At 33.8% G+C, this 15,328-nt stretch overlaps 2 protein-coding genes across 2 annotated transcripts in view; one reads left to right on the plus strand and one right to left on the minus strand.

Annotated features, from left to right (window-relative positions):
• The window catches only part of UBAC2 (UBA domain containing 2), a 250,542-nt gene that overhangs the window by 43,756 nt on the left and 191,458 nt on the right, over window positions 1–15,328 (plus strand). Inside the window, exons 3-4 of the mRNA XM_045821244.1 lie at window positions 893–1,012; window positions 2,300–2,409. Of these exons, the coding sequence (XP_045677200.1) occupies window positions 893–1,012; window positions 2,300–2,409 (230 nt within the window). The remainder of the gene's footprint in view (window positions 1–892; window positions 1,013–2,299; window positions 2,410–15,328) is intronic.
• On the minus strand, window positions 5,815–10,993 carry GPR18 (G protein-coupled receptor 18). Its single transcript, XM_045821243.1, has 2 exons — window positions 10,760–10,993; window positions 5,815–8,316 (listed from the first exon to the last, which is right to left on the minus strand). The coding sequence occupies exons 1-2, from the start codon at window positions 10,768–10,770 to the stop codon at window positions 7,287–7,289; spliced, it is 1,041 nt and encodes a 346-aa protein (XP_045677199.1). The 5' UTR covers window positions 10,771–10,993; the 3' UTR covers window positions 5,815–7,286.

Here is a 15,328-nt window from a genome sequence, read left to right on the forward strand (position 1 = left end):
CAGTTATTAACAACCACACCTAAAACAAAAATGAACTAAGCAAACAACTGGAACAGAAACAGAACCACAGAAATGGAGACCACATGGAGAGTTATCAGCAGGGGAGTGCGAGGAGGAGAGAGGGGGAAAAGGTACAGAGAATAAGTAGCATAAATGGTAGGTAGAAAATAGACAGGGGGAGGTTAAGAGTAGTATAGGAAATATAGAAGCCAAAGAACTTATGTGTATGACCCATGGACATGAACTAAAGCGGGGGCTGGGGGGAACGTGGGTGGGAGGGGATGTGCAGGGAAGAGGGGGATAAAGGGGGGAAAATGGGACAACTGTAATAGCATAATCAATAAAATATATTATTTTTAAAAAGTACAAATTGGTAGGTACAAAGTAGAAAGGGGGATGTTAAGAACAGTATAGGGCATGGAGTAGCCAAAGAACATGTATGCATGACACATGGACATGAACTAAGTGGGGGATTGCTGGAGGGAATGGACATACCAGTCAGGGTGGGAAGCAAAAGGGGAAAAAGTGGGACAACTATAATAGCATAATCAATAAAGTATATTTTAAAAAATCAAACACCTGTTACTCTTTCATTCTGGTTCATGTATATAATATTTTTCTGATACTAAACATAGTGTTAAAAATTTTTACAGTAAATTTTTGGTTGTCTAAATGAGACTACATTATATGGAAAAAATTTTTAGTATGAGAGAGTTGAGCTCATTTCTTAGGGAAAATACATATGTAGTTTTCTTTTTCAGTATGCATCATTGTTTTGCTTAAATTACAGTATAAAAATAAGCAATATAAAGTAAATGTAATAACTTTGCTAAGGAAGCAACCTGAACAAACCTTCCTTTTATTTATTGTTCTTTCTAAAACCCTGATCTAGATTTGGAGGCTGATATGTGGAAGAATAATTTGCCTTGATTTGAAAGATACTTTCTGCAGTAGTCTGCTTATTTATAATTTTAGGATATTTGAAAGAAGATATGGAAGCAGAAAATTCGCAGTAAGTTTTTATGTATTTTTCCCTTTGCTATCAGGTTATAGGAAAACATTTTTGTTTTTTATTGTATTCAAATAGTTTTAGTTTGTTATTATTAGCAATTGTCTTTTAATTACATGATCCTCTGTCTGAATTGAAACATAGACATTAACCAAAGAAAAATTTTAAATTTAAGCCACTGGCATAATAAAATAATAATGATGATGATGATGATAGATAATGGCAGGTATGAGTAGGTAATGACAATTTTAATTAGGATTTTGACTTTAATAAAATTCAAATCACTTATTTTGCTTAATGGTTTGTGCATTACTTGTTAAAAATAAATTTTGCTATAAATATCTTTTTTCAATGTACCTAGAAATTGTGGAAGTTAATTTGACCAATGTAGTTTTATTCTCTCATTTTGAAAAGTCTATTCTAATAAAAACAAATATGTGTGTATATTTACACACACACACACACACACACACACACACACACACACACACACACACGTCTGTCCAAAAAGTATCTGGCCATGCAATATGAGAAATAGTGACATTTATTGAACAGGATACAAGAAACATTGTACATAGGATAATGACTCTTCAGTCCCCTTCAAAGTAGGCACCTTGGGACTTCTTACAGTTTTCCCAGTAACCATTTGCTGCCCCAGCATATTCTCCTGAATCTCCTTAATGGTCTGAAATTCTTCCCTTTCAAGGGTGATTTCAATTTTGGGAAAAGCTGGAAGTTGCAGGGCACCAAATCTGGGTTGTAGGGAGCCTAAGTCACCTGGGTGATTTGATTTTTCTCCAAAAAACTCAATAGGAGATGTGATACAAGAGCGGAAGCATTGTTGTGATGAACCTGCCAATCACCAGTTGAACCTGCCAATCACCAGTTGCAGCCTTCTGAATCATCTAAGCAGTTTCTGTTGAGGAATGTTCAAGCTTAATGCAAAATTTGATGCAGATTTGTTTCTCCACTCGTTCAGTCATTTTGAATGTGATGGCCACACAGTATACATGCTCACTCAGTGGCATCTATCACCACCACTGACTAGAACAGAGAAGTCATCATTGTTCACACATGCACAGTCCAGTCCACTGGCTTTGGCTGCCAAATTACATTGATGTTGCATAAACTGTTCTCATTAAATTAAAAATGGCTGGCCTTTTTTTGGACAGGCCTTTGTATGTATGTGTATACATATACATATACATACATACACACACACATTGGCTCTAAGTAAATGATGGTTTATTTTTAGAGACTTCTCTGTATAATGTTTTGTTTTATTTTTAGTCCTTTTTGCTGGGTTCCTGGGTTTTGTCAGCCTTGCTCGACTTCATCCTTGTTGAAACTGCATGGTATTGCTTTGGTATCTCTGCATCCCGGAATTTGCCTTCTGGATTGTAAGTAGCTCCCAAAGATTAGTTTACTTTATAACTAATTAAATCTGATCTAAGGTGTTATTGTAAGTCAGTAAAAGAATATTTTAAACTTTTAGGTACAGTAAAATTGATTTTATGTGTAAAATTTTATTGTATACTTACATTTTCATTGTGTTCTTGAAACAGAATGTATTTTACACTCATTCTTTTTTCATCTTTGAATTCCTATATTTTAGAGAATTTTTAATGAATTTTCACTTCTCTTTCTGAAGATGAAATTAATTTTATATGTTTATTTTATAGTGAAATTTTGTTTTGTAATTTTGTGAACCAAATGCAAAAATACAAAGTTTAATTAGATTGTATTAGGGAAAAATGTATTTGATATTAAGTTTCTGAAGAAGGATGTTTTTAAAAATTGATATTGTTTCTATACTTGCACCAAAGATAAAATGAGGTCAGTATATAGGTTACAATATTTTAACCAACCTATAATAGCCAACCTAACTCAAAGTGTATGTGCTTTCATATTGTGTTGATCTTTTTTGAAACAAACAAACAAAACAACACACCATGTATCAGTTTATGAAATATCTGGTATCTAGGAGCAGAGTTGTTAGCATGTGTAAATGACCTTAAAGTATCTCTGATTAAGTATTGGAGACTGTGTTTGAGAGACACTTTGAAATTAAGATTCCAGATATATAAAATTCTGTGTGTACTAATTTCATCTTTTTTAATTTTGAACTTGTGTTTTTGAAAACTGTTAGGCAATTGCATGTATCTTGAGTCAAATTCACTTTGGATCTCTAGTAAAAATATAGTTAGTAATCTAATAGTGTTCACATCACATTGTTGATATTTACATCATAGCTGTCCTTTATGAGATTTACTTCATTATAGTTGGCAAGAGTGTTGACCGTTAGCTGTTTTAATAATGTATGATTGTGAATAATAATGGAATAGAGACAAAGATCTGTTACAATTATCATGAAGTTTTTGCTGAGTTCCATAGGTTGTAATTGTAATGAGACCAAGAAGTTGACTATTCTGCTACTGTGAAAAATACTGTAGTCATCAGGAGTGATTTCATGTTGATTCAGGAAGGCAGCAGCTTTACTAAATCATGGATTTTTCCCAAACATTTCTCATCCAGCCCAATTCTTTTTAGTGTTCTATAAGACCTACTGAGTTATACAGTATATATGTTACATGTGAGTTTGAAATTTTGGACATGGGTAGTAACATAGCTTTTAATTCTTATTTGCGTTGTCCTTTTTTTTTTCTATTGTACATAGAGTTGAATGGCTGTTACTTTTTTAGAGAATCCTGTTAACTGCTGGTACATATGAAAAGGATTGATTTAGTTTTAAAGCTGGGAATATTTTTATTCTTAAAACAGGAAGGTATTTACATATTTGCCTTAGTTCATAGCAAGTTGCAAAGTGGAGTAAATTAAAAACTTATAGGCTCCCCTTTGAAAGACAGTATCAATATTAATTCAGCCATTCCCTGAATAAGAAAGTATTTCTTTCCTTTTCAAATCATGAAACATGAGAATATGCTTTTTATAATCTTGAAGCTTTCTCAAACATAGACTTCTTAGCACATAAATCTTTACTTCAATAAAGAAGCTCTGCATTTTGTAAATATAACTTCTATTTGATGATAGCAAAGCTTCAAAAACTCAATAGAGGAAACTACTTTCTTTTTTTTGGCCAACGTGCTTTAAAATTTGCAGTTTTTTCACATAAACATCTGTTACTTTTTCTGTCCTATCAGTGCCAAATTTATCTGCTCTATCTGTAATTCTTTACTTCCTATTTAATTCTCTCTTCCTTTTTTTTAAAACCTCACCACTCTTAAAACTTCTCTTATAATCTCATCAATATCCAACTAATTTCTAAAGCCAATGGCTTATTTTCTGTTGTCTTAGTTGACCTTTCAATAGTACATTAAATACTTTTGACCTTATGTTATTTCATGAAAAAACCTGCTCTCTTTAGTCCTAGCACACTACTCTCTCTTGGTCCTTTTTGACCCTATTTACTATCCATAGTTCTTTTCTGAAGCTTATTTCAAGTACTTTCTCTGAGCTTTCTTGTCCACTTCCATGACTTCAACTACAATTAACATCTGTCGTTTCCCAACTCTATTTCCAGTCCCTATTAATCACTGATCTTTCTGGAGCCATGTTTCCTAATGACTTGTAAGACTCAAAGAAAATTCACAATGTTCAGAAGGTCTCATCCCTTCTGATCTCTGCTCTTGCTGTATTCTCATCCTTTCCTCCTGTATTCATTTTAGTTAATGGCATTTCCATCTTGAAATGCCAATTTCACTTGAAATCTCCCTATTCTCATCATTATAGTAGTGTACCAAATCTTATAATTCAAAGTCTTATATAAATTATTTATCCCATCTTCTCCACTTCTGTCATTATCTCAGTCTAAACTCTAATCTTTTTTTGCCTAGATTTTTGTAGTAATTCTCTAACCAGTCTATCAATTCCAAAGCATTCCATGCCAGTGTTACCAGAAATTATTTCTAAAGTACAAGTTTGACTATGCTAATCTTCCTTTCAAAAACCTTTAAATCCTCATTTTCTTCAGAATAAAAAGTAAACTCCTCCAAGATGGTACCTAGGCAGTATAGAATAGTGGGAATGGCATAGGCTTTGCCATCAGAGCAGATTTGAGATTACAGTTCTGCTATGTATTACTTATATATGATCTTGAGCAAATCACTTCTCTCAAGTTCCATTTCCTGAGCTCAATTTGTAGATGACCCTCAGGTGTTAATTGAGGATCATAGTCTATACTTCACAGGGCTGTGGAGAGAATCAAATAAGCTCACTTATGCAAACATCCTACTAGAAGCATACCCCCTATATTTTGGTTTTCTTTCTTCCCTTCAAAGCCCTTATAGTTTGACCCCAATCCAGTGTTCTGCCACTTCCCCATCAGTAATTGAGCTTTTAGTACATTCTATGTATTTGTATTCTCATGCTTACTTGGTTTTCTTTCTGTACCCTGTCATCCTTTTGTAATATCAATTGCCCTTTTATGTATATTCCAACAAATTTAAGACCCCTGTTAGCATTTATTACATTGCATTTTCATTATCATTATCTGGGCCTTCTATGCCACCCTTCTGTCTCTTTGAGAACTAGTTTGACTTCATGAACTCATTGCCTTTCTTTTAGTCATATGGGAGGGATGGCCTTGATTACCGTATAGCCCCATAATGACTGTGTGCTTTACATAGAAATTATACCTGGCCTCTGATAGATTCTCATGACTGTCACTTGAAATTCAGAAAAAGTAACCATTAGGTTTTGACATTAAAGATAGCTCCATTATTAAAAGACACACACACACACACACACATGCACACACATATATAGTTTGATTGTTTTACAAATAATTATTTGTTTAAAGATATTTATTAAAGTATCTTGCTTCCTTGAGTATTCACAGGAAAAACTTTAGGTAGTTTTCTCTTTGTTGAGAAACTGCATCTCAGTACCACCTTGAGTCCTTTATCTTATGTAGCTCTGGGAATGTTTACATTCTGTAAGTTTGACTACTTTTTATCATTACAAAGTTGGCAATTGACATGAGAAGAGAACTGAATTTGGTTTTTAATCCTGGTTCTTTAGCTGAGCAGGTCACCTAACCTCTTTGGACCTTAGTTTCTTTATATTTAAAACAGGTCATCTAAGGGACTTTCTAGCACTAAAATACTGTTTTATCATTAGGGTTCTTTGTGTTTATTTTTGTAAAGATTATGAATTTACCCAACTTAATTATAGAAATCAATTTATGGCCAGTGCATTGGTTTGATTCTAAGTCTCATTGGGAGGTGATCATGTTAAGAGTAATAAAAGTGATTTAACAGAGAGGAAGTTATAGGTGACTCATTTGTGTATTTTTGTAATATTTAGAATACAGGCTTTATAGATTATAGTTCACTTTTTCTTTTTAAATGAAGTTACTTAGGGGAAATTAAATGGTAAGATCCCTGACTAGTGCTATTTATACTGTGACATATGACCTGGAAAAAAAATCAGTTGTTTTTATAATGTGATATTTAATCACATAAGAAGAGCAAACTCTTTATATTGGATAAAGATATTTCACCATATAGTAGAAACCTCATGTCATAGGAAGAAACTTGGATTTGGGGACAGAAATAAGATCTCCGGTTAGGTTTTCCCCGTTGATTTTAAGTAGGGTCTGGTGCTTGTACGCTCTCAGTAATTGTTTATTGAATGACTACAGCCTGTTTCCAAAAGAAAATGAATTCAGAGTAGGGGAAGGCTAATGGCCATGGTCTCTATAGGCTCCTCCAAATGCTTGTTTCCACTAATTTTGCTCTGCAGTAAGTAACAATGATGAGTTGAACATAGCTGTTTTTGTAAGGATCTTGGAAGTTTGGCTTAGAACACAGAATGTTGGGTTGCTCACCAGTCCTGAGTATACATTAAGCTAAAGGGACCTGTATCTACATGGAAAATACTTTCATCAAATTATTTTGAACAGTAGCAGAATTTTTTTGCCTACTGACTTGATTAATATCATGATTCACTTGCACATAGAATTAAATCCAAAAAGCTAAGTCAACTGTGTATTTAGATAAGACTTGAATATGAAACACAAATTGCATGTTTTCTCCTAATACCTCAAAAATGTTCTAATCAAATTTTTAAAATAAAAGTAATGAATTTATTAGAATACTTCAGAATGTTTAATTATGTTGCCAAAATAAAATCCCACAAAATAGTTTGTAAAGCTTTTTTTTTAAGAAGAAAAGGGACTTCTTAATGTACAAAATATCCAGTGATTCTAGGGTGATTAGTTAAGTGAATTTAAGGATATTGAAGACGAAAAATTTATTCATAACATTTCACTGTTTATGTTGCTTAGTGACCGTAAACTACCTGATCGGAAACTTTTTCTGCGCACACTTCGAAGGTAATTGCGGTATAGCATGACACTAATGACGCGAGCCTGAAATTGTTTCGAAACAATGTAGTACAGAATCACATCCAGACAGGTACTGAGGTTCATGAGGAAGGTGGTAAAAGCTCCCCAGGGATTGTAACTGTTCTCGTCCCCATCCAACATCAGGACAGCGAAACAGATGTGGAAAGGCACAAAGCAAATGAGCACCTGCACCATGAGTGTGATGATGATCCTTATAGACTTCTCCTTGACTTTTGGTTTCAGCTTAGATGTCCTACCGTGAAGGAGACTATGAATAATGACCAAGTAGCACCCAATCATAATAAACAGAGGAATCAAGAAAAAAAATGTCAGTCGAGTGAAGTTCAGTATGTTAATAGCTTTTAAGTGGATGATGTCAGAAATCTTCAGGCAGGTGGCAGGGATGGAGGCTTTATCTGGGTCTTCATAAAGCAGTAGCAGTGGGATGGTGGTTACCAGTGTCATTATCCAGACTCCCACACATGCTAGCACGGCTTTGCATGTTTTTTTAAGTTCTTTGGCATATTTTGGCTGCACAATAGCCATGTATCTGTCAGCACTAATAAAAGCAAGAAGCCATAGGGCAATACTTGGATAAAACATCGTGAGTGCCCCAAGAATCTGGCAGAAGTACTCTCCAAATGGCCATTCACCTTTTGCATAGTAAAACATTTTAAAGGGTAAGCTCATTATAAATATTAGGTCCAGTAATGCCACATTCATCATATAGATGGTTACAGTGGTTCTCTTCTTGGTGGTACAACTGAAAACCCATAAGGCAGTGACATTAACAAATAATCCAATTATGAAGATACAGCTGTAGAAGACAAGGGCTGCAATTTTGTATTCATCTGGATATGAGCTGTTAGAAGAACCAGGTTGAGCTTGATTGTGAAATGTAGTCATCTTACAGTTTGTTGGTGGGCATAACACTTGGGAACTGTAAAATAGTTAAGATTAGGAGGAATAAAACTCTTTGCTGAAAAATAAATGTTTAGCATCCTCATACTTGGCGTGCAGTGGATTTTAATTTTGAGAGTATATATATTTTTATATTATAGAGTCAATATGTATGTCTTAGTATTTATTAATAAATACTTTTCCTAGGTATTATTACTAATCTGTGCTAATCTATTAAAGTGGTATGGTATGTCATAATGCATTGGCAGATTTACTCATTTTCTCTTTTCTTCTTACTTCTTTTCTCCCCCAAAGAATGACTTTTATGATATCTTTCCTATAGTGTGAAATTGGGTACCTGTTATTCCTACAATAAGCATTCTTTGATTAGGACTAATTAGGGAAAGTCCATTCTGAATTTTGAATCTTGCTATAAAGTTTACCACTTCTTATCATCTTCATTCTGTTTAAATATTTCATAATCCAGTTTAGTAATATCAAATAATGAATTTTTACTTATTAAATATAATTTTAATGTATAAAATGCCTATTATAAAGCTAACAAAAGAACCATATAACTGGTTAATTACTGAATAGTCACAGTAATTCTCATTTGAGATCAGGAACTTTCCCTTTTCACTGGTATATCCCATTGCCTATTGAGTAAGTTGTAGATATTCAAAAGGTAAACATTTACTGAATGGTAGATGAGTCTACCATTCGCTGGAAGGAAGGTGAAGTGACTGACCTAAAGAAACTACTCTCTAGTTTGTCAATGAAGACTTGCTTAGTTAGCCATGAAACCTTTTTTTTTAAGTAGTAAATACTTTTTCATAGTATTACGTTCTCTAAACTATCATAGGTCTAAAAACATCAGTGTCTTGTGCCATGGTCTATAGATTAAGAACTTTACTCTTAGAACAATAGATGAGCTGGATTCTAATGGATAATTGAGGTGTCTAATGCTGAGTCTTCCAGGTGGTGTTTACCTGTGTCTTAGAAACAGATTTCACTGTTGCAATAGTGCGCAGAAAGTAACACCTTGAGAATGAGATACTGTTAGTATAGTAATTTTCATGTCCTCATTCTACCTAGATAAGAATTGTAAGTATTGTTTCTCAAATTAAATTTTAAAAAGGAGTATCAAACAGAAGTAGTTGTTAGTAAGATGTCACTCAATAACTTTATGTGTATGCGAAAATTAATTCCCATTACCAAAAACGTTCATTTCTAATTTAGAGGAGTTTAATGATTGTATATATCATTGATCCCTCTCAGTGTGAAACTTTCATCACCCATGATGCAGTACTAACCCCAGTGATTTTAAAAATAGAGTCACTACAAAGAGATGGAACCTTGTGGCATCCCCCTGAAATATGGAGGTGTAAGAAGAGTTTCCTTCAAAAATGTCACTTTGCAGAGTGGGCTGTCTCTAATTCAGCCTTGTGGGTGAGGTTAGCAGTGTGGTCTGTGGCATCATGGGCTGTTGATAAATTAAAAATAATTTGAGCAATTGCTGTGGACAAACACATGATAGGAGTTTGTTTTTCCCTTCCTTCTTCTCTTCTTTCCTTCCTTCCTGATTGCAGCTAATTTGCCAAATATTTAGGTTAAATTTGATTTTGCAATATATTTCTATATATTTGAAAGCCTGTATTAATTAAAAGTTCCAAATATCGACTTGACTGGAATATTTCTATCAAATGAGAAAAGTGCTACAGAGAAAAATCTTCAGTATCATACAAAGGAGAATAATTTTGGAGGCTTGACTATTTTTAACTTTAAGTTTATTTTTAAATAGTAGCAATTGAATAGTAGCAGTAGTAATTGAAGATTTGTAACCTTTTTCCTCTTTTTGTACTGTATCAGGACTCCCTTCACCCATCCTCATTCCGAAATTATGTCACATAAATTCTGTACTTACAAACCATTTTTGAATAAATCTCTTTCCCCCCTCATTGGGCTCAAACTGCTTGTATGTCACCAACACCTTGTATTCATTTGCTTAAGTTTGAAAAAAAATATGCCTGATGCATGTGTTTTAAAGGCATTGTCAGTATAGGTTGTGCCGTGCACAGAGAGAAATTTTTGAATAAATATTGAAAAGCGATTGGCTTTCAAGCCATCATTTTAAAAGCTCTTGATTCCATGATTACCTATAGTCTTTCTTTTCTTAAAAACCTTTAAGTACATTTGTGAAGTAATGTAATTTAAACCAAGTGATAACTCTTAAATATGCTTATAATTTATCATATCAACATTTTCTTGAAGTTGAAAAAACTACATTTACCATTAATGTAAAACAATATTGAAAATAAATTTAAAAATCATATTCATAATGCAGGAAGGTAACAGCATCTCATTTCAAGGTTCTTCACCACATGGTTTCAGTAATGTGTTACTAAAATAAAATAGTGCTTTTGCAATTTAGTAAGTACAACATTACTACTGATAATCTTTGAAGTTAATTAAATGCGACTTACCTCCTGTCCATCAAAAGGCTTTACTAGACAGGAACATTTTTCAGTATATCCAGTTCTGTAAAAGAGATATCTTTGAGTTTCTTCTCTTTCTTGAAATAGTATATTTAAGAAACGGTGTATTTGTTTCTTTTAGGCTCTTCTGGTGCTTTAAAACATTGTTTCAAATATTCTCGGTATAAGAGTTGGTTCTAGTTGCAGCTTTGTCTCTTTCAGGAAGTACTCTCTGAAGGCTTTTTCAACTTCTGGACTGGATGTGGTTTTTCTCTTTCACAAATGATTTGTTTATGAAGTTATGCTCAACATAAGCTTCCCCTGAAATGATGCCATGTATTTAACAGAATCATACAAAAAGGAAAATGTCTTCAGTGTTTAACTTTGATGCTTTAAGTCTGTATTATCTATTGAAGGGATATGAGATTTGATGTTGACTAGATTGAGATTCATAGTATAGCTTCTTTATTTTTTAAGCTATGTGACTTTCTAGTTACCTGCCCACTCTGAGCCTCTGTTCCTACTTTGTTTCTATAGTTAAAACAGAGATAATACCCATATGATAGCATTGTGAGAACTTGAAACCAGAAAAATCCCAAATTTAACATAATACCTGGCATTTAGGTACTCCTAAACAGAGTTAACTCTTTACTACAAAGTTCCTAAAATCACAGAATATCTACTTTTTACTATTAAGACATTTTTAAATGGTTAAAATTGGAATCCTCAGTTATTTGCCTCTGCTTTGCATGTACTTATATACTTTAGTTTGCTTTATTTTTTAAGTTCCCAGTGATTTATATCACTTTTCCATCACGTAAAAGCCTAGAAATAATTTCTTTTGCATAAACATCCCTGCAAATTGCTAAGCATGGACTCTGGAAGTCTTCAGTGGAATAATTTACATATTAGGAGTGTTTTAACTTAAGAAGGGAAATGAAACCAATGGAAAGGGAAGTGAGCAATGCCAATCATTGCCTACCTAGTTATGTTACACTTTTTACTTTCTTTTTTAAAAAAATCATCTTATGTGTTTGTCCTAAAATTTTACTTAACTTTATATTTGGTTATGCATGACTTACAAGTTTTAAAAGATACGTGAACTGAAGCGAATTGTTTTTTGAATCTAAAACAATTTGAAAGTCCGTGGGTTTTTTTTTTTTTCCTCAGACAAAACCATGGTTAGTCTTTGATTTAAAAGTTATTTAAGATCCTTGCCCTTGGTAATTAAGTACTTTTGATTGTGCTAGCCTTCTAGAATAATGGGTTTTTAGAAGTGTTGGCAACAGTCAAGCAACTGTTTCTTGTATAGATGAGGATTTGAGGCCAATGTAAGGCCACGACTGCAGAAAAACTCAGACCACCAAGCCCAGCTTCTTCAGGTGCTGAATTCTTTCCATTTCTGCCCTAGCTGCTGTAATAACTTCTCATTAGGAGGTGATTACATTGATTTATTCACTAGATAGAGTTTATTCATTGCCAAATTACATGAATCAATTTTTTATACATGGAGTTATATTTCATATGCAGTATAGGAGAGTTTGATATTTCAGCTGGTGATAGGAACCTCTTACCTCTTTAATCTTTTCATTGCCTTAATTTCATCTGTCCTGTGACGTTTCTGAAATTAAGTATTGATTAGTGTCCCCTGGGGTGCTAATATCAAGAGATAGAGTCTTTTATCACACACAGCCAGATTCTTTTTTTTGACCTCCCATTCTATCAGAGGAAGGCAACAAGGGGCAAGTCAGGAAATCCCCATAGGCACAGCTTGAGGGTGGATCAGCTGTTACTCCTTTCCTACCTTCTGCATTTGCTCTTCTTTGCCTTTCACATGCTGTTCCAACCGGTAACATTCCTTACCACTGCACTGCCATGTCTTGTCTTGGCCAGCCACTACTTATCCTTAAGGTTTTAGTTTAAAGGATGCCTTTTCCAGGAAGTTTTCTCTGACTTCTGAAGCTGGATTGGTTATTTATTTCTGTAAGTTTCCTTAGTAGTTGATAGTTATCCTCATAGTGGCATGTGTTTGCATTATTATTGCATATTTACATTTACTTGCCTTTTATCCTATAGTAAATTGAGGTCCTTGAGGGTTGGCGTGCATTGTATATGTATGTGTATAACAGATTTTTAATAAATATTGCTTGACTGTGTGATTGGAAAAGTAGGTAAAGAAATGGAGGGTTGAGGGAGTCATGGATGAATTAGCCAGGTGTCAGCCAGGTGTCAGCATCAGGGACACTTTGACCAGCTTATATGAGGGAACTGCCAGTCATAAATCATATGTGGAAACTTAGGCAAGGGGATCAGGGGGAAGGGACCTTTCTCTCCTTTCCATAACATTATTCTCTGTGTTCCTGGTTCTTCACAGTAATTTTTTGTTGAAAAAGAATTTCAGTGAAAAAAGTCTTCCCCAAGCTGTTTGGCAGCAAATTTAACAGTGGATCAAGAATTAAATGTTTGTAGTGTCTGGTTTACTTCTTTAATACTTGAACCTAATGAATTTTTATTCAAATAGAAGAACTTGTTCAGAGATATTCATGCAGCTTTAATTTCTTAACTTATTTTGGAATATGAGGGAAAGAAATTTTCACCTTGTATAAGAAACCCATAAATATTTCCAGGGGCTACAGAGTTCCTTTCACTTTATGAAATAATCTGTTTTAGCTTTAGTTTGAATTTTGGTTTAGATGTTAAAGGCCCTAAGGGACTTTTCATTTTAGTACTTCAGCCCTGTTGGAGTGAACATAAAAATAAATTTTAGTTAAGGCAATTTGGTAATTTTTAGAAAGGATGTAGTTAATAGATATACACAGTAAATCCTCGTTATAAAACATGCTCCTATGTTAGATATTTATTTGTGCCACAGATAAAATTATATATAAAATTATATTTCCCATTCTTGACATATTTTTCTTTACCACAGCAAGTGGAAGTGGGGGCATATGCCAGTTCCTCGCAAGAGTGTTGTGATGAGAAGATCCCTGTAGTTCCTATTTTTGTTTCCCAGCATGGGTGGTTAGCCAGCAGAGCACAAGTTCAGAGTGGTTGGTACACAGCCAGTCCCCAGAAAGAAGAGGGGATGAGGGAAATGAGGAGTGCTCCAAACTAGGATGAGATTCTTATCATTTTGCCTTAAGGTCTTGTACCTTGATGTTATTAGAATCTTGCCCTGGAACTCTCTCTTACTCAAACTTGTCTCTAAACTGAAGGCGTTTTTTTTCTTTCAAGGGAAGAGATGTGTTGAATGGTGGTGTCTAGATAAGGAAAACTGAGATACGCTTTTTCTAAATGTGTTTTCTTAAAAAGAAATCTCAGCAGCTTATAACTATAATCTTATAGCCAAGTTAGTATGAACCTTCTGTACACTTGACTTCCTAAACTGTATTATAAATTTAGCAATTCCCCAATTCTTTTACCTTGGCAATTTTGTACAGTTTTAAATATTTACAGACATATAGACAATTAGACTGTTGTTAACCTTACAGCAAACAAGTTGAACCCAGATAACCAAAGTAATAGATAATTTTAGTTAATCTAGATCTAAATTGACAATGAGAGTAGAGTTTCCTAAAGATATTAAAGATTTGCTCACAGGATCTTAGGAGAAAGCTTTTACATAGCAGTGAAATCAGTCACTGCTATCAGTGGAGTCACTGAAATCCTCCTATAGGACCCTAGGCCAAGAGTTTGCACTGTGACATTTCATTAATTGACTAGAGATCCAGAGTCTCCAGGAGGGCTAAGTAGAACTCTCTGGGTGTTGGGATGTACATGGTCACCTCCTGAAGATTCTGATCTCACAGTTAAAGTGTCGCTATCTTGTCTCAAAAGGATATATATATATATATATATATATATATATGTAAAATTCCTCATAACATATTATATATAACATATATATTATAAATAATATATATATTATATTATGAGGAAGTAATGTGGGGAAGTAGTTTAGAAGAAAAGTATTGTGGAGAGTCAAGATTGGTAAAGAAACAAGAGATATGTTATTGACTTACTTAAATCCAAACCTGTATACTAGTGTGTTTGAGTATTTTAGAATACAGGCATCTGTAAACTAAAAAGTAACTACATATTTATGTAGTTGAAGATTGTTGGTTTAAAAAGAATTACTTAGGATTTTTTCTACAATATTATCTCTGCTGTTACTCTTATCTGTATTTATTAGAGGTAATTAGAGGTGAATAATCATCAGGCAGAGGTCTAAATGCTTTAAATGTGTCATTAAATTTAATCTTCATGCCAACAACAAAGTATGTTGAGGACACAATAGTGTATTGATGGTGTAATGCAGAGATATTTACTCATGATTCTCAGATCCTGTTATTGTGTTTTACTCTTTCTGTATTATGGTATTATAGTTTGTTTTAGTAGTATTTGTTGAAGTTGGTAGTACTTAATAGAGAATCATCAGAATAGTAATTTGATCTTCAGCAAAAAGTTTCCTGAGGGACTAGATCATCCTTTCCTTCCCCTGTTCCTCACTAATGAGTTATTCCCAAGTAAAGGTTTGGTAGCTGTATTCTGTCAGCCTGTAAATCTAATTTTGGTGCT

The sequence above is a fragment of the Phyllostomus hastatus genome, unplaced genomic scaffold (genome assembly GCF_019186645.2).
Source record: "Phyllostomus hastatus isolate PE091 unplaced genomic scaffold, TTU_PhHast_1.1 phas_scaffold_46, whole genome shotgun sequence".
Classification (NCBI taxonomy): Eukaryota; Metazoa; Chordata; class Mammalia; order Chiroptera; family Phyllostomidae; genus Phyllostomus; species Phyllostomus hastatus.